The 20,796-nt window shown below is 41.4% G+C and overlaps 1 protein-coding gene across 15 annotated transcripts in view; it reads right to left on the reverse strand.

The window, feature by feature from the left end:
- Positions 1-20,796, reverse strand: part of MAGI2 (membrane associated guanylate kinase, WW and PDZ domain containing 2) — a 1,181,180-nt gene that overhangs the window by 244,569 nt on the left and 915,815 nt on the right. For all 15 annotated transcript variants that reach the window (XM_073328600.2, XM_073328598.2, XM_073328606.2 and 12 more), the window contains one exon: positions 7,298-7,355. In XM_073328600.2, coding sequence (XP_073184701.1) covers positions 7,298-7,355 — 58 coding nt within the window. The remainder of the gene's footprint in view (positions 1-7,297; positions 7,356-20,796) is intronic.

Genomic DNA, 20,796 nt, shown 5'->3' on the forward strand with positions numbered 1-20,796 from the left:
GCACTGGGCAGCACAGCATGGGGAGAAGGTGACCAACCCTCTGTGGAGAAAGAAGTGGTTCGGGACTATTTAGAAAAGCTGGACGAGCACAAGTCCATGGGGCCAGATGCGTTGCATCTGAGAGTGTTAAAGGAGTTGGCAGCTGTGATTGCAGACCCATTGGCCATTATCTCTGAAAACTCATGGCGATCCGGGGAAGTCCCGGATGACTGGAAAAAGGCTAATGTAGTGCCAATCTTTAAAAAAGGGAAGAAGAAGGATCCTGGGAACTACAGGCCAGTCAGCCTCACCTCAGTCCCTGGAAAAATCATGGAGCAGGTCCTCAAGGAATCAATTCTGAAGCACTTAGAGGAGAGGAAAGTGATCAGGAACAGTCAGCATGGATTCACCAAGGGAAAGTCATGCCTGACTAATATAATTGCCTTCTATGACAAGATAACTGGCTCTGTGGATGAGGGGAAAGTGGTGGACGTGTTGTTCCTTGACTTTAGCAAAGCTTTTGACACGGTCTCCCACAGTATTCCTGCCAGCAAGTTAAAGAAGTATGGGCTGAATGAATGGACTATAAGGTGGATAGAAAGTTGGCTAGATTGTCAGGCTCAACAGGTAGTGATCAAATGGCTCCATGTCTAGTTGGCAGCCGGTATCAAGTGGAGTGCCCCCAGGGTTGGTCCTTGGGCTGGTTTTTTTCAATATCTTCATAAATGATCTGGAGAATGGTGTGGATTGCACCCTCAGCAAGTTTGCAGATGACACTAAACTGGGAGGAGAGGTAGATACGCTGGAGGGTAGAGATAGGATACAGAGGGACCTAGACAAATTAAAGGATTGGGCCAAAAGAAATCTGATGAGGTTCAACAAGGACAAGTGCAGAGCCCTGCACTTAGGACGGAAGAATCCCATGCACCGCTACAGACTAGGGACCAAATGGCTAGGCAGCAGTTTGGCAGAAAAGGACCTAGGGGTTACAGTGGACGAGAAGCTGGATATGAGTCAACAGTGTGACCTTGTTGCCAAGAAGGCCAATGGCATTTTGGGATGTATATGTAGGGGCATTGCCAGCAGATTGAAGAACATGATTGTTCCCCTCTATTCGACATTGGTGAGGCCGCCTCTGGAGTAGTGTGTCCAGTTTTGGGTCCCACACTACAAGAAGGATGTGGAAAAATTGGAAAGAGTCCAGTGGAGGGTAACAAAAATGATTAGGGGACTGGAACACATGACTTCTGAGAAGAGGCTGAGGGAACTGGGATTGTTTAGTCTGCGGAAGAGAAAAATGAGGGGGGATTTGCTAGCTGCTTTCAACTACCTGAAACGGGGTTCCAGAGAGAAAGGATCTAGACTGTTCTCTGTGGTAGCTGATGAGAGAACAAGGGGTAATGGTCTCAAGTTGCAGTGGGGGAGGTTTAGGTTGGATATTAGGAAAAACGTTTTCACTAGGAGGGTGGTGAAACACTGGAATGCGTTACCTAGGGAGGTGGTAGAATCTCCTTCCTTAGAAGTTTTTAAGGTCAGGCTTGACAAAGCCCTGGCTGGGATGATTTAGTTGGGGATTGATCCTGCTTTGAGCAGGGGGTTGGACTAGATGACCTCCTGAGGTCCCTTCCAACCCTGATATTCTATGATCCTATGAAGTTGACCCAGTCACAGTAGAAAGTTTCACCTGCTAGAGTTAGTGCAAATGTCCATCCCTTGCAGATAAGTTTGGATTTGCAATAGTAAGGTGAATTAAGAGCATATCCATCCACTGAACCTTAGTTATGTACAACTGAGAGGAGAAGCAGCGTCTGGGCCCTCACACTCTAGAGAAAATTGCAAATATTTTGTGCTTAACTGAGTGCTAAGAGTCTAAATACTCCTTATGGCTGACCACTGCAAGGTGTTACACTGAATCTGATTACTTCAGTGGTTTATCCCCGCAAACTGCCACTCCTTATTTTAGAGAGATACAGATGTTCTAATAAGTGGAGGGTAGGATATTCTTTCCTTGACAGTTTTAATGTGATTCCTATAAAGTTGGATTGGATTTGAATATGCAAAGGTTCATAACCTAACTTTTCATGATTTATCCATTTTATGACATAATTAAAAGAGTTTATTGTAATGTGATTTCATCTAGTTAAAAATTAAATCTGTTAAATGCTAGTAATAAAGGAAGGTGTAACACTGTCACTTTTTATAATGAAAAATGGACAACAATTTTCACTACCAAATTATTGAGCTTAGAAAGCAGATTAAAATATAGCTCCTTATATTGACTATAAAAGCCTTTATAAAGCTAGTGCTGCTGCACTTTTAATGCTAGTCTATGAACATCCATTCTTACTATTCCAGATCTCTGCTAGATCCCATTAAAGCTTTTCTATTACAGTAAGTACAGTATGCCTTTAAGGTATCCTTTCCCTCCTTTATATTTTGTCTGTGGGATGAGTGAGTTTGGCAACAACAGCCTAGAACCACAACTGCATTGCAGCACATGGGGCAAGGAGCCTGTCTCTGCCTGATGGAGGGTGGGCTTAAAATGCAGACAACTACGTGCTCCATTTTGGTTCCACTGACTGTGTAATGGAACTGCGTAAGCCTTACCACTTTGCCTCAGTCTTTAATAAGGCTAAAGAGGATCTTAGGGATAATGGTAGCATGACAAATGGGAATGAGGATATGGAGGTAGATATTACCATATCTGAGGTAGAAGCGAAACTCAAACAGCTTAATGGGGCTAAATCAGGGGGCCCAGATAATCTTCATCCAAGAATATTAAAGGAATTGGCACCCGAAATTGCAAGCCGATTAGCAAGAATTTTTAATGAATCTGTAAACCCAGGGGTTGTACCGTATGATTGGAGAATTGCTAACATAGTTCCTATTTTTAAGAAAGGGAAAAAATGTGATCTGGGTAACTATAGTCCTGTTAGTTTGACTTCTGTAGTATGCAAGGTCTTGGAAAATTTTTTGAAGGAAAAAGTAGTTAAGGACATTGAAATCAATGGTAAATGGGACAAAATACAACATGGGTTTACAAAAGGTAGATCGTGCCAAACCAACCTGATCTCCTTCTTTGAGAAAATAACAGATTTTTTAGACAAAGGAAACGCAGTGGATCTAATTTACCTAGATTTCAGTAAGGGGTTTGATACCATGCCACATGGGGAATTATTAGTTAAATTGGAAAAGATGGGGATCAATATGAACACTGAAAGGTGGATAAGGAATTGGTTAAAGGGGAGACTACAACGGGTCCTACTGAAAGGTGAACTGTCAGGCTGGAGGGAGGCTATCAATAGAGTTCCTAAAGGATCAGTTTTGGGACCAATCTTATTTTATCTTTTTATTATTGACCTCGTCACAAAAAGTGGGAGTGTGCTAATAAAGTCTGCGGATGACACGAAGCTAGGATACAATTTAGAGAAGGACAGGGATATCCTACAGGAGGATATGGATGACCTTGTAAACTGGAGTAATAGTAATAGGATGAAATTTAATAGTGAGAAGTGTAAGGTCATGCATTTAGGGATTAATAACAAGAATTTTAGTTATAAGCTGGGGACGCATCAATTAGAAGTAATGGAGGAGGAGAAGGACCTTGGAGTATTGGTTGATCATAGGATGACTATGAGCCTCCAATGTGATATGGCTGTGAAAAAAGCTAATGCGGTCTTGGGATGCATCAGGAGAGGTATTTCCAGTAGGGATAAGGAGGTTTTAGTACCGTTATACAAGGCACTGGTGAGACCTCACCTGGAATACTGTGTGCAGTTCTGGTCTCCCATGTTTAAGAAGGATGAATTCAAACTGGAACAGGTACAGAAAAGGGCTACTAGGATGATCCGAGGAATGGAAAACCTGTCTTATGAAAGGAGACTCAATGAGCTTGTCTTGTTTAGCCTGACTAAAAGAAGGTTGAGGGGAGATATGATTGCTCTCTATAAATATATCAGAGGGATAAATACCGGAGAGGGAGAGGAATTATTTAAGCTCAGTACCAATGTGGACACAAGAACAAATGGATATAAACTGGCCACCAGGAAGTTTAGACTTGAAATTAGACAAAGGTTTCTAACCATCAGAGGAGTGAAGTTTTGGAATAGCCTTCCAAGGGAAGCAGTGGGGGCAAAAGATCTATCTGGCTTTAAGATTAAACTCGATGAGTTTATGGAGGAGATGGTATGATGGGATAACATGATTTTGGTAATTAAATATTCATGGTAAATAGGCCTAATGGCCTGTGATGGGATGTTAGATGGGGTGGGATCTGAGTTACCCAGGAAAGAATTTTCTGTAGTATCTGGCTGGTGAATCTTGCCCATATGCTCAGGGTTTAACTGATCGCCATATTTGGGGTCGGGAAGGAATTTTCCTCCAGGGCAGATTGGAAGAGGCCCTGGAGGTTTTTCACCTTCCACTGTAGCATGGGGCACGGGACACTTGCTGGAGGATTCTCTGCTTCTTGAAGTCTTTAAACCATGATTTGAGGACTTCAATAGCTCAGACATAGGTGAGAGGTTTTTCGCAGGAGTGGGTGGGTGAAATTCTGTGGTCTGCGTTGTGCAGGAGGTCAGACTAGATGATCGTAATGGTCCCTTCTGACCTTAGTATCTATGAATCTATGAGTGTTTTAGGCAGTATTTAGCTCAAAGGAGATGCCCCAGGGACAGCTTAATGCACAGGAATTGCACAACACCTGTTAGTCTCTAAAGTACATAGCCACTTGTGCGGAAGATCATTAGTCACTACCAGCAGCTGTATAAATATATATTTGGGAGATATGAAGAGGATTACTATAAAGAGATATGTGAACGCCATCACTTACTACACAGGAATATTATAAAAACCCAAGCATAAGGACAGAGGAGTAATTTCTTGGCATTATTCATTATATACAGGGGTTCAAAAAATCCACTCACCTGTTTACTTGGGGTAGGTAGGAATTTGGACAGGGTGAGTGAGTTGGGTCAGGGGCAGAGCTGATGGCTCCTTCATCTGAGGGAAGAGGACAAGCTGGGGAACACAGAAACCCAGGGCAGCTGCTGCTGCTTTACAAAGGAGTCAGCAGGACTGTGGCCGAAGCGAAGCTTTTGTTTTTGTGATGGGGTATACAAACCCCACACTGGACCAGAAGGGTTTAAAGGACAGTACTGGGCCCAGGTATCCCCACTCCTGACCCCTGCAGAGCATGCTCCAACTGGAGAATGGGTTGAAAAGGGAGCAACCCAGCTCAGAAGGGGGAAGGCTGGGGAGAAAGACAGACTTACCCAGAAAGCTCCTGACAAGAGGGCTGGAGAAGCCTTCCTGAGGGAAGGGAGGCTATATGCTGAGCCCAGTTAGGGCTGACAGTTTGGTTACCTTTCCTTTTTCTTTACACCTTTCCTGGGACTAAAAGCTGGGAGAGAAAAGCAGTGGTAGGAAGTGACCCAGGGAGGGTGACTCAGAGGCACTTTTGGTGGCCAGATATTGTTGACCCTCTTAGGGCCCTGGGTTGAAGCCTGGTGGAGTGGGTGGGCCTGGTCTCCCCTACCACTGCCTTCATTACAGGAGAGACTCAAACCACCAGTATTCCTCACCACACTTCTGAGTAAAGGAGGACCAGGACTGTAAGACCGGCCCACCAGGGTGTGGGGGGCACTACCTGCGCTAACCACTAGGCAACCCAACTCACCAAGGACTCTATTACAGTTCTGTTTTTGTTTTGGGAGGTCTGGAGGAGCAGGAGAGGAGGCCCAGGTGCTGTAGCTCTTTTATCAGCTGTGGAAGGGAAGCCCTAAAAACTTGGCTCCTAAATTCTCAGGGATCTAAGAGGCACTCTGCCATCTTCCTGCCCAATTGATGGCTCTGCACTGCAGTTTGGAACTAGGAAAGCATGAGAGCTGGTATATTTCCAGAATGAGCCAGCATAGATGTAGTGTTACTATGGAATCAAGAAACAACAGGGTATCAGAGAACTATGGGTTAAGCAAACTGTAAAACACTGTAATTTGTACTGGGTAACTGTGGAAACAAAGAGAGGCTCTCACTGTAAGGATCTGAGTTTGGGTTTTTCTTTTCAAAACCTTCTTCTGTAAGTTCTTCCCTCTAGAATAAATAGATCTGCTATTTGTTTCATAGATTTTTGTCTGGTGTGTTTGCCCCTTTCCTCAATTGGATGGGCTCTCAATTCACTATCTGTGGACTGTGACCAGGGGAAAGTGAGTTAATAGTTTCTGGGATTGATTCTCCATGGCTTTATAACTTGGGTAGTCTATGACACCTGTGCAGAGAGAGAATATAATGCTATCATTTTGATTAGGTATCATTTTATTGCCACTTTAGACTCACTTTGCACAAGTGTCAATGGCTGCACAAGATAAAAGGCAGAGGAGAAGCAAGCCATTTTCATCTCTCTCAATTCTTGGGTATTTTATGTAAGCTCGAGTTAAATAGACTAATCAATTACATCTATTCTTTTGGGTAGTAATCCGCTTTACCCCACTGCACAAAGACCTATACTAAATGGAAGGGAGAAAGGATCTTTTCTTTATTTTGTACACACACCATGTTCTCCTGGAAAAATGCCGGCAGAGATTGTGCCATTAAAATAATAGAAAATTACATTCTCCTTTTCTAGCTGTGCCTTTAGGTGCAAAATTACAATGCCATGAGTTTCAGAGTAGCAGCCGTGTTAGTCTATATCCTCAAAAAGAACAGGAGTACTTGTGGCACCTTAGCGACAAACAAATTTATTTGAGCATAAGTGGGTTGTAGCCCACAAAAGCTTATGCTCAAATAAATTTGTTAGTCTCTAAGGTGCCACAAGTTCTCCTGTTCTTAATGCCATGAGTGAGCATAGAAAAATTTCACAAAAGATACAACCTGCACTCATACAAAATAATGTGACTCTCAGACTTACTGCAAAGTAAGACTATTCAGAAAAGTATCATTATGAAGCAAAAATGATTACGTTTTATTCTGTTCCTGGATTGGCAAGGATTTGCACCTTGTTTGATGCTTGTCTAAAACTTGTTAAACAGAAAATAAAACACATTTGATTTAAATGCTCCCCTCAACCTCCCCCCCCCTCAATATTTCTAGAATACACAGGATGAGATCAGGGCTCAAGAAGAAGTGACAGAGTAACCAGTTTGAAAGATACAGAAACTGTTCATTTACTGCAACTATATTGGAGTCTGATAATTCCTGCATAACCTGAAGTCAAAGGGGAAAATAATTGTGCCCATACCTTTCCAATTCAAACACTGAACAGGATATTAATATCAGGTTATGAACTATTAACAGCAAATTAATATTGAAGTTGGGAACTTACTCAACATAATAAGTGCCATAAATGGGATCATCAATTTTCTCCCAGCCATATGGAAGCTCTGAAAAACAAAGAGTTATCTCTCTCAGTAAATATAGCACAAAATGCCAAGATTTCTAGTAATGAAAGAGTAGAGTTCTACTGGGTGCTGAGTGTAGCAACTGGAGAGCAAAGTTGGATTTAGTGCTCAAAACCAATGCCAAATTTTAGGCATGTGCCATGGCAGCAGCAAGTAGTAGTGACTTGAAAATTGGCATGCAAATCTAGAATTCTCATTCTCTAGAACAGGGGTTCTCAAACTGGAGGTCGCGATCCCTCAGGGGGTCGCGAGGTTATTACCTGAGGGGTCACAAGCTGTCAGCCTCCACACCAAACCCCGCTTCACCAGCAGCATTTATAATAGTGTTAAATATTTTAAAAAGTGTTTTTTTAATTTATAAGGGGGGTTGCACTCAGAGGCTTGCTGTGTGAAAGGGGTCACCACTACAAAATACAATACATTTTAGTTGAGCTACTTTTTTATTCTGCAGACAGCTATGCCAACCAGCAATAGCAGCATATCATGTATAATCTCATTCCCTAGTGATATGCTGGGCTTCTTCTTCCAAAGGTACATAGAGCATACAGTTGTATTTATTTAAAGGGAAGCTGCCAAGATAAAAATCATATTAAAAATTCCCAACATTGTACATATTACTAACCAGGACTTAGAATATTACAACAGTAGTTGGGAGTGCAAAAAATCAAACTAAAAAAACCAACTCCATGAAGTGGATAATCATTAATGCCAAGGCAAGATAAATTTGATGGAGGCTCTGACTCACAAATCTATGGGTTTTCCTAACATATTCCTGTTTGAAGTGGGAGGAGATGAGGGAAGAGTATGCGATCATGTAATTAAAGAATGAGGTTGCATGGACAATCTCAAGTCTGGCATTTCTTAGTTTTGGAGTGCTTGACTTTGCTACCTTATCACACTTTTAATATAGTTATTTTGGATGTAGTAAGTCTATAAACCTAGGTTAGATAGAATCATCATAGTTCATATGCAATGTAAACCATTAACCTTGCATGAGGTCCACCTGCATGACTTGAACTTAGCCCTTTGTTTCACAGATATACTGTGGCTATTCACCCCTTGATGTGCTATAAAAGGCTGACAGGAAAGAAAGATTTAAATGACAAAGAGTGAGCTTGAAAGAGCTGCAGATAGGAACAGCTTTTAAAAATATTCTCTGCTGGATACCTCTCAAACAATCACATCTGAAATAGTAAACATTGGTTCTGCTCTGACTGAACTTGTTTAGACTGCTGTGGCATCTTAATGGGGAGGCACAATTTCTGGCAGCAGTACTTCATCGGCAGGTCTTCCTGTCACACTGTCCTGTGCAGGAGTTTCTGCTTTGACTGTCCCCGAAGCTATACAGAATGAATAATCCTCCTGTGAAGACTAGCAGATAGAATTTAACTCAAAGAGAAACTCCACAGATGAGTAATTTAAAGCTCAAAAGCCTGTACCTTAATTTTCTTAGTCTAAGTTTTTCTACTATGACCATAATCCAGTCTTTCTAAAGTAAATCAAACCTTTATTTGGCAATCTGAATTTGAACAAAGTTTGTGTCTCTTTTCTGAGGTTATTTTAAAACTGCAATAGCAAATGCACAAATGCAAAATAATTTATTTCAATAGTAAGGTGATCAATAGTGAAAGTCCTGGGGTTGTCCCCTCCAGACACCTCACCAGAACTTTAAAACAATAAAGAGACTGATCCTAGAAAATCCTTTACAGGTTTTACAGGGCCCTGTGCATCTTGGCACTGGATTTAGGGAGCCTGGTCCATGCTCCATGAATATTCACATGAGGCAAGTAGTGCATAGGTCCTGTGCTGACTGTCCGTACAGAGGTGAATTTTACACTCAGTGCATATATGATCAATACAATTCATATTTAGGTCTTGCTATGAAGGCTCAGTGCTTTGCTTTGCTTTAAAAAGCTCCTGCCCACCTGGGACACAACAATACAAGGGATTTGTCTTACAAACATAGACACACACTTTATTTTATCTGCATCCTGTGAGGCTTTTCCATTCCAATTTATTGTGTTAACTTAATGACAATAAAGATACTCTCCATGAGAGAGCAAATTAAACAGGTAACTAGTAAATATTTATGTCTATATAAATATATAGTGTGTGTAAGTATATATATAAGCAATGCTCTAACTGTCATTTAGTTTCTTCCATTTGTGGAATCTTTTCAAAGTTTATTGCAGTGTACATTTTGCTGGAATTGGAAGTACCCCGTTTCTCTTTAGAGTTATACACTCTTAAGATTATATCTAAAGAACTTAGATACAGCGGTTTTATTTTCTGTGAATATACACAAATAATGTGACGATTTATTATTAGTCTATCAGTCCATGTTTTTCTAATGTAATGATACATAACAGTATTTGTGAACTAGCCCAACTATTGATATTTCAGATGGACAATTCCATTTTCTAGTGTAAAAATCTGTAAAAATTTAACAAATTGGGCATATTATGGAGAACCCATTTTATTTTTTGAAATGGATGGATTAAACCACTAATTATCTAATATCATAATATAGTCATTAGTTTGGAAAAAAATGAAATTTAAAATTACCCTTGTGCACCATAACGATAGATATAAACTCTACATAAGGGTATGCCCTAATTTCATTCTTCCATTTGAGATGCACCATGAGAGCTATGTTTAATTAAAATTCTACGCAGTCCATTGAAATGGAATTGCCAGAGCGCAAACGCGGGGCTGCTAGCTGAAGTTTGCAAGATAAGGTTAGCAGAGCATAGTTTAGTGCATAGCTGTTGTTAGAAGAATCTTCTGCTACATTTGCTTTAAGCAGCCTCGTGATTTTTTTCCCTGTCATTAAATAGTGGCATCTATTCTGTTTTCACTGGGGAACTGAAAGATTACATGAGGGCAATACTTTCATGTTTCATAAGATAGCCAAGATAGACATTTGAACAATACTGGATGTCTGCATTGCAGTTAATCTTCATCATTTGGTCCACTGTGTCTGGTGCTGATTGTCAGGGATGAGAAGCAAGCAGTAAACATTTATAAAAGGACATTATAATAAACAAAAAATGGAAGAGGCTACTACTCACAACAGTAATTTGAGTTGGGAAGATGACGAACTTACATTGTGCTTTCCAATTTTCCTTTTGTGACAATGGGATATGGAGTTTTATAAACTTTACATAATTTTTGCACCCAGCAGCATCACAGAAAGAACAACATTGTGTCAAAGATCTTTGCATTAATGAAACAAACTCTACTCTTTTTTATGCTTCTGAAACACCATTGACTTCAGTGGGGTTATCCTGGGTAACAGAGGAGAAATTTTAGTTCCATGTTGTTTACTTGGGCTTTTTAAAATCAATATAATATTTCACCTTAAGGTTAGATCAGCATTCTGATGGGATTTCTTCATATGATCTAGTGATTGTTTCAAGAAAATTTTTAAAAAATGTAAAGGTGAAAACCAGCAAGAGTCCTTTGCAGGGTTTGGACAATACAGATATCAAGTTTGGACATAGATATTCCTCTTTTTGTGACCATATATGTGCTGGGTATACAGTATATGCACAGTGTAAATTGTACATTTTACATTTACCCATTGCCAGAAAAGTAGAATCCAGTTAGAAGCACAGTGATCATTGTCAGTTACAAAAAAAGAAAATCCAAACTACATGGCAACATTCAGGTACCTTGCTCACGATGCACATGAGCCAGGTTTTTAAATACAGAATGAGTCACCTACTTTCAAATGTGTTAAATGCTCAAGTATTAACAAAAAGTCCTAGGTTTTCCACCAGATCCACCAAAAAAGGTTTTTAAAAAAGATAAAACAGCTTTAATTTGCATACAAGCAGGTCATTTTAATAATTGATGGCAGAACCACCTCATTGCAGCCTACTTATACTAACAATCCAGATGCTACGTCTGCTATCTGAAAAGGTGCTGCCTTTCACATCCATTCTTATTGGTTTCACTGTACATCCCAGGGGATGGAAAGAAGGGAAGCATTATGGATCTTCATATACTGAGATGAAGAAAATCAATTACCATCACCCACAGGAAGGACTCGTATTGTTGTAGTTCTTGCTGTTTGCCACATTGGGAAGAGACACACAAGCCCTCCAAAGGTTTTGAAACAACAGCCTACATTGCATCACTGCCCTATTATCTGTATGTCAAGAGATTAATAAGAGAACATCTGAACAAAAGGACAGTGGGATTTTCCTTGCATCAGTCACAAAAAAAAGAGGTTGAAAAAGAAAAATATGCCTGCTGCTCCTGAAAGTGATTTTAGTGTCTGATACATGGAAGAAATTGTTCAAGAAGAATTCACCCTGGTGAAAAATATTATCCCTATAAAACTATCAAAGTCAATGTCAGCTTGAGTCACTTGCTAGGGAAAAAGCCAGTCACACAAATTAGGACTCCTTGTGGAACCTGTACAACAGACCTTCCTGATAATATTGAGTTTTTCCATTCACCAATCTGTGTTCTTTACTCATTTTGTGTTGATTTGACTCCTCTCTTCTCTTTCCCCATTCCTTATTCAGCTTGTGTCTTCATAATCTAACTACATCCTGGACAAGTGTCTCATTAATGTTGTGTTAAAAAAATAGTACAAGAAACATGTAATGTAGTCCAATTTGAATTCTGAACAGTTGAAGTTTCTATTAAAGTCCTTTCTGAATACTAGTTAATCATCTAAGTTTAGGTGCTCAATGGATACTACAAACATCCAAGAGAATGTTTACATTGACTACACAAGAGGTTATAAGAAACAAATACAATAGCGATGTGGTTGCCATTTGGAAAGGGTTACAGATCACCTTACAAAACTCAGGAAAAAAAAGATATTGTATATTCATTCAGACAATTGTTCAACACGAGTCAGAGAAGTCCTTATAGGGCAGCCATCCATGTAGCATTTGAAAGCCTCATGTTGAAACCCATCTTCAGTCTGCTATAATGCTCTAAACTAACAGTTCGAGAAACCTGTCCAGGTTTGCAAATACTGGCCATATTTAAAATTGGAAAATGCAGATCACTGATCCCAACTACACTATACTAACTTTCAAAACAAAGGATATGAAAAAAAATGAACTGGATCAAAAATTGAAGGCTAAATCTCTCACTGTCTTAACAACTCTTAACACACAGATAGATATTAGGACAAACAACCCTGCAATCACAAAGAAAGCAGCTTCATTCTTCAAATTCTTACAGACTCTTACAAACCACTCACTTAGAAAACCCACCAGCTCTCAGTCAAAACCATGTTTACCCAATTCAAACCAAACACCAAAATAGCACTGTTCTCCAACTGCCATCCACATGTCGGTAAATCCCACAAACACATTGTCATTGCATTCCACAACCTGTCTGTAATTACAAACTATTTCACTCATTATTTATTCTCATGGATATGAGGTTGCATATAATTATTTCCCCGTGCAATGGAAACATTGAATGCCTGAGTGATGGTGTACTTGCACTATAAATATATTTTAGATCTATTAAATACATTGGCTGTAGGGTGTTGACTGACACCATTTATTTCCTTGAATACTACTCACTGCAATACATAATGTCTTTAATCATCTACATCTTGTGTCAATCAGTTTCAGAAATTAGTAATATTTAGTCTAGTCTATCAGTTTTTGTTTTCTCCCAGAGTTGCTAAAATAAGACAGTTACTTACCTGTATAGTGACTGTTGTTCTTTGAGATATGGTTGCAGACATGTATTCCACTCAGGTGTGTGTGTGCCTATTGCACCAAGGCCAGCGAACTTTACCTAGCAGTATCCGTAGAGGAGGTGCTTGCAACCTTGTGGCTCCCGTTCCTTTATTATTTAATAAATTATTACAATTATTTAAGGGCTGTACAATCCTGACCCCTCTCAGTTCCTTCACATCAAATGCCAATAGTTGAGATCCAATGCAGAGGGGTGGAGGATGGGTTTTGGAATACATGTCTGCACCTACATCTCAACGAACTACAGTTACTCTATAGGTAGGTAACTATCTTTTCTTCTATGAGTGGTTGCAGATGTATATTCCACTCAAGTGACTCACAAGCTGTAGCAGGTGAGCTTGGACTCTACTTAAAGAATACTGCAGAACTGCCTTCTGAAGTTCGCATCCAATCTTGATGCAGCCATAATTGCATAGTGTTTGGTAAAAGTATGTGTGGAAGACCTGGGAGCAGCCCTGCAAATGTTCAATATTGAAACATAGTTGAGAAGTGCCACTGACATCACTTGGGGCCCAGTTGAATGAGTCCCTGACCTTTGTGAGGTGTGGCCTGAGTTACTCCAAACACCATTGCAAAAAAAGGAAGTTATCCAGCTGGAAATAGTCCATGAGGAGATCACCCAACCTTTCGTGTGATCCGCATAGGAGACAAAAACATGACATAATGAACAAAATGGTTTAGTTCTCTCCAAATAAAATGCCAAACACAATCTCACATCCAATACATGAAGGAGCTGCTCATCTGTGTTTGAGTGTGGCTTAGGAAAGAATATAGGTAAGTATTTTATTTGGTTCAGGTGAAACTGTGAAACTACTTCAGACAGAAGGTTTTTGTATGTGGTCTTAGGGACACTTTGTTTTTGAAAATTGGGTATATGGGGGTCTTGCCAAGTTGCCATGGCTCAAACAGAGTACCCAGAAGGGCAGCCAGCACAGTATTAAGGAACTGCTTCTTTCACCAGTGGAAAACATATGAATGATTCCTCTTAGAAATCCCTGAACCATGGAGTTTGAGAACATTGACTTCCCCTGGATCAGAGGATGGAACATCAAGATTGCCACTAAGCGGACCCTTCCCCTCGCCCCCCCACCCCCCGCCAATGAGTGAATGCAATGTAGCTTGAGAATTCTTTAAAGAATGTAACATTTTGTCAGTTTTCTCTGAAAATAAAGGTCAATTGTCAAAGGGTAAGTCCTCAATTGTCTGTTGGGCCTCCAGAGCCATACCAGAACTGTGCCACAAAGAAGCCCTCTTCAGAGTTACAGCAGAGGCCATAACTCTAGAGGAAGGAATTACCATGTCCAAAGCAGACAGTAGTGACTTACGGATGGCCACTCAATGGCCTTCCACAATGAAAGCCTTAAACTCTTATCTGGAGGATTTTGGCAACTTATCTGTAAATTGTGCCACAACTTCCCAATTTATAAAATTGTACTTTGATAAAAACATTTGCTGATTGGCAACATGTATTTGTAAGGTGTGGGAGGAAAATTTGTTCTACTTCATCAAGCTTTTAGAGTCCTTGTCTTTTGACTTATATCTCCCCTGCCTTAACCTCTCACTAGCTGCCATTACAACAAATGAGAGTTAGGCACCAGATGTGTGTAGAAGCACTCAAAACCAGAAAGAGGCACATAATATCTCTTATCAGTACGCATCACTGTAGGTGAAAGGATGCTGGGGTGTTCCCTATGGTCTTTGCAGATCCAAGACCATTCATCTATGGGGAAAGACACTCTCCTCTTATGGAGGGTATCTTGAACAAACGCAGCCTGAATACCCAAAGCTGAAGCCACATACCTCAGGAGGTCCAATATGTTTTAAATTCCTCGGGTACAGGGGAGGAAGACTCTGGCATTGCAGAGTCATCTGGTAGTAAAGAGGGTAATAGAAGCAGAGCCAATGGAATCTCCCATGGTGCCTGTACAGGGGTGCTGGAACAATTTGAATAGTGTGGGGGATGAGAGCCATTGAACCCATCTGTGAACCCTGTATATGATGAAAACCACTTCAAGCCAGGGGGTGCAGCCGCACCCCCAGCATCCCTAGTTCCAGCATCTATGCACCTGTAACAATGGTTCAGGCTGAACTAGTTCAATAGGAGCAACCTTTGTCTGTGGCTGCAGCATTGGAGGTTCAGGAGGAGAGGTTACTGCGGGAATAGATGACCTTACTCTGGCTTGAGCCAAGGATTGGGATCTCATCAACTGTGGAATATCCCAGCAGTTCCAAGGAGGATGTGAGCTTCAAAACAAGGTTTGAAAACTAGAAGCCTCTGTTCACTGGCTGAACCTTAGGCAGGGGGCGGGGCTATCAAGGAGGCCAGAGCTTTATAAACCAGTGAGCAAGCGACCAGGGAGCTTTGCAAACAGGGGCCGCTAACAGGGAGTTGGGAAGGGGAGTAGGAAGGGGGCAAGGTACACTTGCCATTCTTTAAAACCTTTATACTAAATTATAATAAAAACTTCTCGATTTAAACAAAACCCCTATCATTTACCTAAGTAACTGCAGAAGAAAATGCAGGCAGAAGCCCAGCAGCAGAGTGGGGGCTATCCTGTTTATTGCACTCGGTGTAGCACATATGATTACTTTCCCCGTGGGCGGGCGGCGTATGTGTGCATTCGGTGCAAGGAGCTCCTGGCTCTCAGGGACGGTGTACAGGCTTTGGAGGCCAGGGTGGCGGAACTGGAGGAGCTAAGGGAGGCAAAGAGGTATGTTGAGGAGGCTTTCCGGGACACTGTAGATTTGTCCCACCTCTAGTCAGACAGCCCCTGCACTGTTAAGGAGGGTGAAAGGCCCAGAGAAGGAGAGCAGTCAACGGGAACAGAGGGAAACCTTCCCATAGTTGGAACCCTCCTTCCAGATGATGTTGGGGTATCCTCTTGCACTAAGGTTACCTCTCTGGGGGAGGGAACTCCAGTCATTAGGAAAAGGCAGGTGTTAGTAATCGGAGAGTCACTCATTAGAAACATAGATAGCTGGGTTTGTGATGACCGGAAGCACCGTATGGTGACTTGCCTGCCTGGTGCGAAGGTTGCGGATCTCTCGAGGCATCTAGATAGACTTATGTGCAGTGCTGGGGAGGAGCCGGTGGTCGTGGTACACGTAGGTACCAGTGACATAGGGAAGGGTAGGAGAGACATCCTGGAGGCCAAATTTAGGTTGTTAGGAAAGAGACTGAAATCCAGGACCTCTATGGTGGCATTCTCAGAAATGCTTCCAGTTCCATGCACAGGGCCCAGTAGGCAGGCAGAGCTTCAGAGTCTCAATGCATGGATGAGACGATGGTGTAAAGAGGAAGGGTTTAGATTTATTAGGAACTGGGGAAACTTTGGGGATAGGGGGAGCCTATACAGAAAGGATGGGCTCCACCTAAACTAAAGTGAATCCAGACTGCTGGCACTTAACATTAAAAAGTTGCAGAGCAGTTTTTAAACTAAGAGATGGGGGGGAAAAGCCGATTGCTGCACATGTGCACGTGGATTGGACACAGACTTCTCTTAGAGGAGAGTCTATTGATAGCGATTCTCTAGGTTTTAGTCAGGAGGAGGGGATGAAAGAGGACAAAGTATGGGCCAGATCAGACGAGAAACATTCACATAAAGAATCTGACACATCAGAAAAGGGCAGACAAATAAACAGTGACAAGTTTTTAAAGTGCTTGTACACAAATGCTAGAAGTCTAAATAATAAGATGGGTGAAAGAGAGTGCCTCGTGTTAAAGGAGGATATTGATATAATAGGCATCACCGAAACCTGGTGGAGTGAGGACAATCAATGGGACACAATCATTCCGGGGTACAAAATATATCGGAAAGACAGAACAGGTCATGCGGGGGGGAGGGAGTGGCACTATATGTGAAAGAAAATGTAGAATCAAATGAAATAAAAACCTTAAATGAATCCACATGTTCCACAGAATCTCTATGGATAGTAATTCCATGCTCTAATAAGAATATAACAGTAGGGATCTATTATCGACCACCTGACCAGGACAGTGATAGTGACGATGAAATGCTAAGGGAGATTAGAGAAGCTATCAAAATAAAAAACTCAATAATAGTGGGGGATTTAAATTATCCCCATATTGACTGGGTACATGTCACATCAGGACAAAATGCAGAGACAAAATTTCTCGATACTTTAAATATCTTCTTGGAGCAGCTGGTACAGGAACCCACAAGGGGAGAGGCAACTCTCGATCTAGTCCTGAGTGGAGTGCAGGATCTGGTCCAAGAGGTAACTATAACAGGACCGCTTGGAAATAGTGACCATAACATAATAACATTTAACATTCCTGCCGTGGGAAGAACACCTCAACAACCCAACACTGTGGCATTTAATTTCAGAAAGGGGAACTATGCAAAAATGAGGAGGTTAGTTGAACAGAAATTAAAAGATGCATCTGAGGAAGTGAGCTGTAGCTCACGAAAGCTTATGCTCTAATAAATTGGTTAGTCTCTAAGGTGCCACAAGTACTCCTTTTCTTTTTAGTGACTAGAATGAAATCCCTGCAAGCTGCATGGACACTTTTCAAAGACACCATAATAGAGGCTCAACTTAACTGTATACCCGAAATTAAAAAACACAGTAAAAGAACTAAAAAAGAGCCACCATGGCTTAACAACCATGTAAAAGAAGCAGTGAGAGATAAAAAGTGGAAGTCAAATCCTAGTGAGGTAAACAGAAAGGAGCATAAACACTGCCAAATTAAGTATAAAAATGTAATAAGAAAAGCTAAAAAGGAGTTTGAAGAACAGCTACCCAAAAACTCAAAAGGTAATAAAAAATGTTTTTTAAGTACATCAGAAGCAGGAAACCTTCTAAATAACCAGTGGGGCCCAGGATGATCGAGATACAAAAGGAGAACTTAAAGACGATAAAGTCATCGCGGAGAAACTAAATGAATTCTTTGTTTCAGTCTTCACGGCTGAGGATGTTAAGGAGATTCCCAAACCTGAGCCATTTTTTGTAGGTGATAAATCTGAGGAATTGTCATAGATTGAAGTGACACTAGAGGAGGTTTTGGAATTAATTGAGAAACGTAACAGTAACAAGTCACCGGGACCAGATGGCATTCACCGAAGAGTTCTGAAAGAACTCAAATGTGAAATTGCAGAACTATTAACTATGGTTTGTAACCTGTCCTTTAAATCAGCTTCTGTACCCAATAACTGGAAGATAGCTAATGTAATGCCAATATTTAAGAAGGGCTCTAGAGGTGATCCTAGCAATTACAGACCGGTAAGTCTAACGTCAGTACAGGGCAAATTAGTTGAAACAATAGTAAAGAATAAAATTGTCAGACACCTAGAAGAACATAAATATTTGCGCACAAGTTAACATGGTTTCTGTAGAGGGAGATCATGTATTACTAATCTATTAGAGTTCTTTGAGGGGGGTCAACAAACATGTGGACAAGGGGGATCCAGTGGACAGAGTGTACTTAGATTTCCAGAAAGCCTTGACAAGGTCCCTCACCAAAGGCTCTTATGTAAATTAAGTTGTCATGGGATAAGAGGGAAGATCCTTTCATGGATTGAGAACTGGTTAAAAGACAGGGAACAAAGGGTAGGAATAAATAGTAAATTTTCAGAATGGAGAGGGGTAACTAGTGGTGTTCCCCAAGGGTCAGTCCTAGGACCAATCCTATTCAATGTATTCATAAATGATCTGGAGAAAGGGGTAAACAGTGAGGTGGCAAAGTTTGCAGATGATACTAAACTGCTCAAGATACTTAAGACCAAAGCAAATGGTGAAGAACTTCAAAAAGATCTCAAAAAACAAAGTGATTGGGCAATAAAATGGCAAATTAAATTTAATGTGGATAAATCTAAAATAATACACATTGGAAAAAATAACCCCAACTATACATACAATATGATGGGGGCTAATTTAGCTACAATTTATCAGGACAAAGATCTTGGCATCATCATGGATAGTTCTCTGAAGACATCCACACAGTGGATGTGCAGCGGCAGTCAAAAAAGCAAATGGGATGTTCAGAATCATCAAAAAAGGGATAGAGAATAAGATGGAGAATATCTTATTGCCCTTATATAAATCCATGGTACGGCCACATCTTGAATACTGCATACAGATGTGGTCCCCTCATCTCAAAAAAGATATACTGTCAATAGAAAAGGTTCAGAAAAGGGCAACTAAAATGATTGGGGTTTGGTCCCATATGAGGAGAGATTAAAGAGGCTAGGACTTTTCAGCTTGGAAAAGAGGAGACGAAGGAGGAATATGATAGAGTTATATAAAATCATGAGTGATGTGGAGAAAGTGAATAAGGAAAAGTTATTTACTTGTTCCCATAATATAAGAACGAGGGACCACCAAATGAAATTAATGGGTAGCAGGTTTAAAACAAATAAAAGGAAGTTCTTCTTCACTCAGCACACAGTCAACCTGTGGAACTCCTTGCCTGAGGAGGTTGTGAAGGCTAGGGCTATAATAGGGTTTAAAAGAGAACTGGATAAATTCATGGAGGTTAAGTCCATTAATGGCTATTAGCCAGGATGGGTAAGGAATGGTGTCCCTAGCCTCTGTTTGTCAGAGCGTGGAGATGGATGGCAGGAGAGAGATCACTTGATCATTACCTGTTAGGTTCACTCCTTCTGGAGCACCTGGCATTGGCCACTGTCGATAGACAGGATACTGGGCTGGATGGACCTTTGGTCTGACCCAGTATGGCCGTTCTTATGAGGCCCTGTGGCTAGAGGTGTGGCATTGGTGGCCAGGAGGACATGGGACAAGGACATCATTCTTGCTAGGGAGCGGTCCTGATATCAGTACCAATGGTGATTCCTGGGAGGTCTCAACAACTTTTGAGAGTGATACTAAGAAGGCAAGGGAGAGGAGGAAGATGTCTCTGAGCATGACCCCACGGAACCTTCCAAACAGTCCACAGACAGAGGAGGGGCAGATAAAGTCTAGCCTCATCCAAAGTCCAGAATGCAGGGTGCACTGGTACTGACAAAGGTAAAGCAGTTGGTGCTTTAAGTACTGATAGAAGCCTTGCGCTCATGCTCAGTGCTGGAGCCAGCATCGGTCTCATAGATGCAGTGTGCATGGACTAATCATTGGCACTGAAGATAATACCTGCCCCTCAGTACCAAAAAGGTGGGCGATCTCAACTCCGCACCCTGAAGTGGAAGAGGTGCAGAAAACAGTGCCGACAATAATGGCAGGTCTGCAACCACTCCAGACAGTGCTGAGGATGCCAAAGTAGTCACTGCAGTGGAACCTTCCTGAATTAATGGAGAGCCAGGAACAGACAGACAAAGCAATTCTGATGCTGCCTAATCCGCCACTGGTGTGGAAACAGCCAGGGCTGACACCATCATCTGTACTGAACTCAACAGATGCTTTCCAGACTGTACCGAAGCCAATGTTATGGAGTCCACTTGCCCTCGCCATTGTACCAAGGAGTGCATAGACGGTCCTGCTCTATCTCACATACTGGGTGAAATCACAATGCTGATCTGCACTTCTCTTAGAAAGGGAGGAAGAATCTCTCCTAACTCTGGAATGGTCTCCATCAGTTTTATGAGATCTTCGTCCTAGAACGGTCTCTCTTCTTCCTGCGAAAGGAATCTGAATCTGTCTGAACTATAGCCTTGCTGGTTTAGATGCCCTCTGGCAGCCTGATGATCTGTGAAGGTCCCTGGTGCTGAAAC

This window comes from Lepidochelys kempii, chromosome 1, assembly GCF_965140285.1.
Source record: "Lepidochelys kempii isolate rLepKem1 chromosome 1, rLepKem1.hap1, whole genome shotgun sequence".
In the NCBI taxonomy this organism is placed as follows: Eukaryota; Metazoa; Chordata; order Testudines; family Cheloniidae; genus Lepidochelys; species Lepidochelys kempii.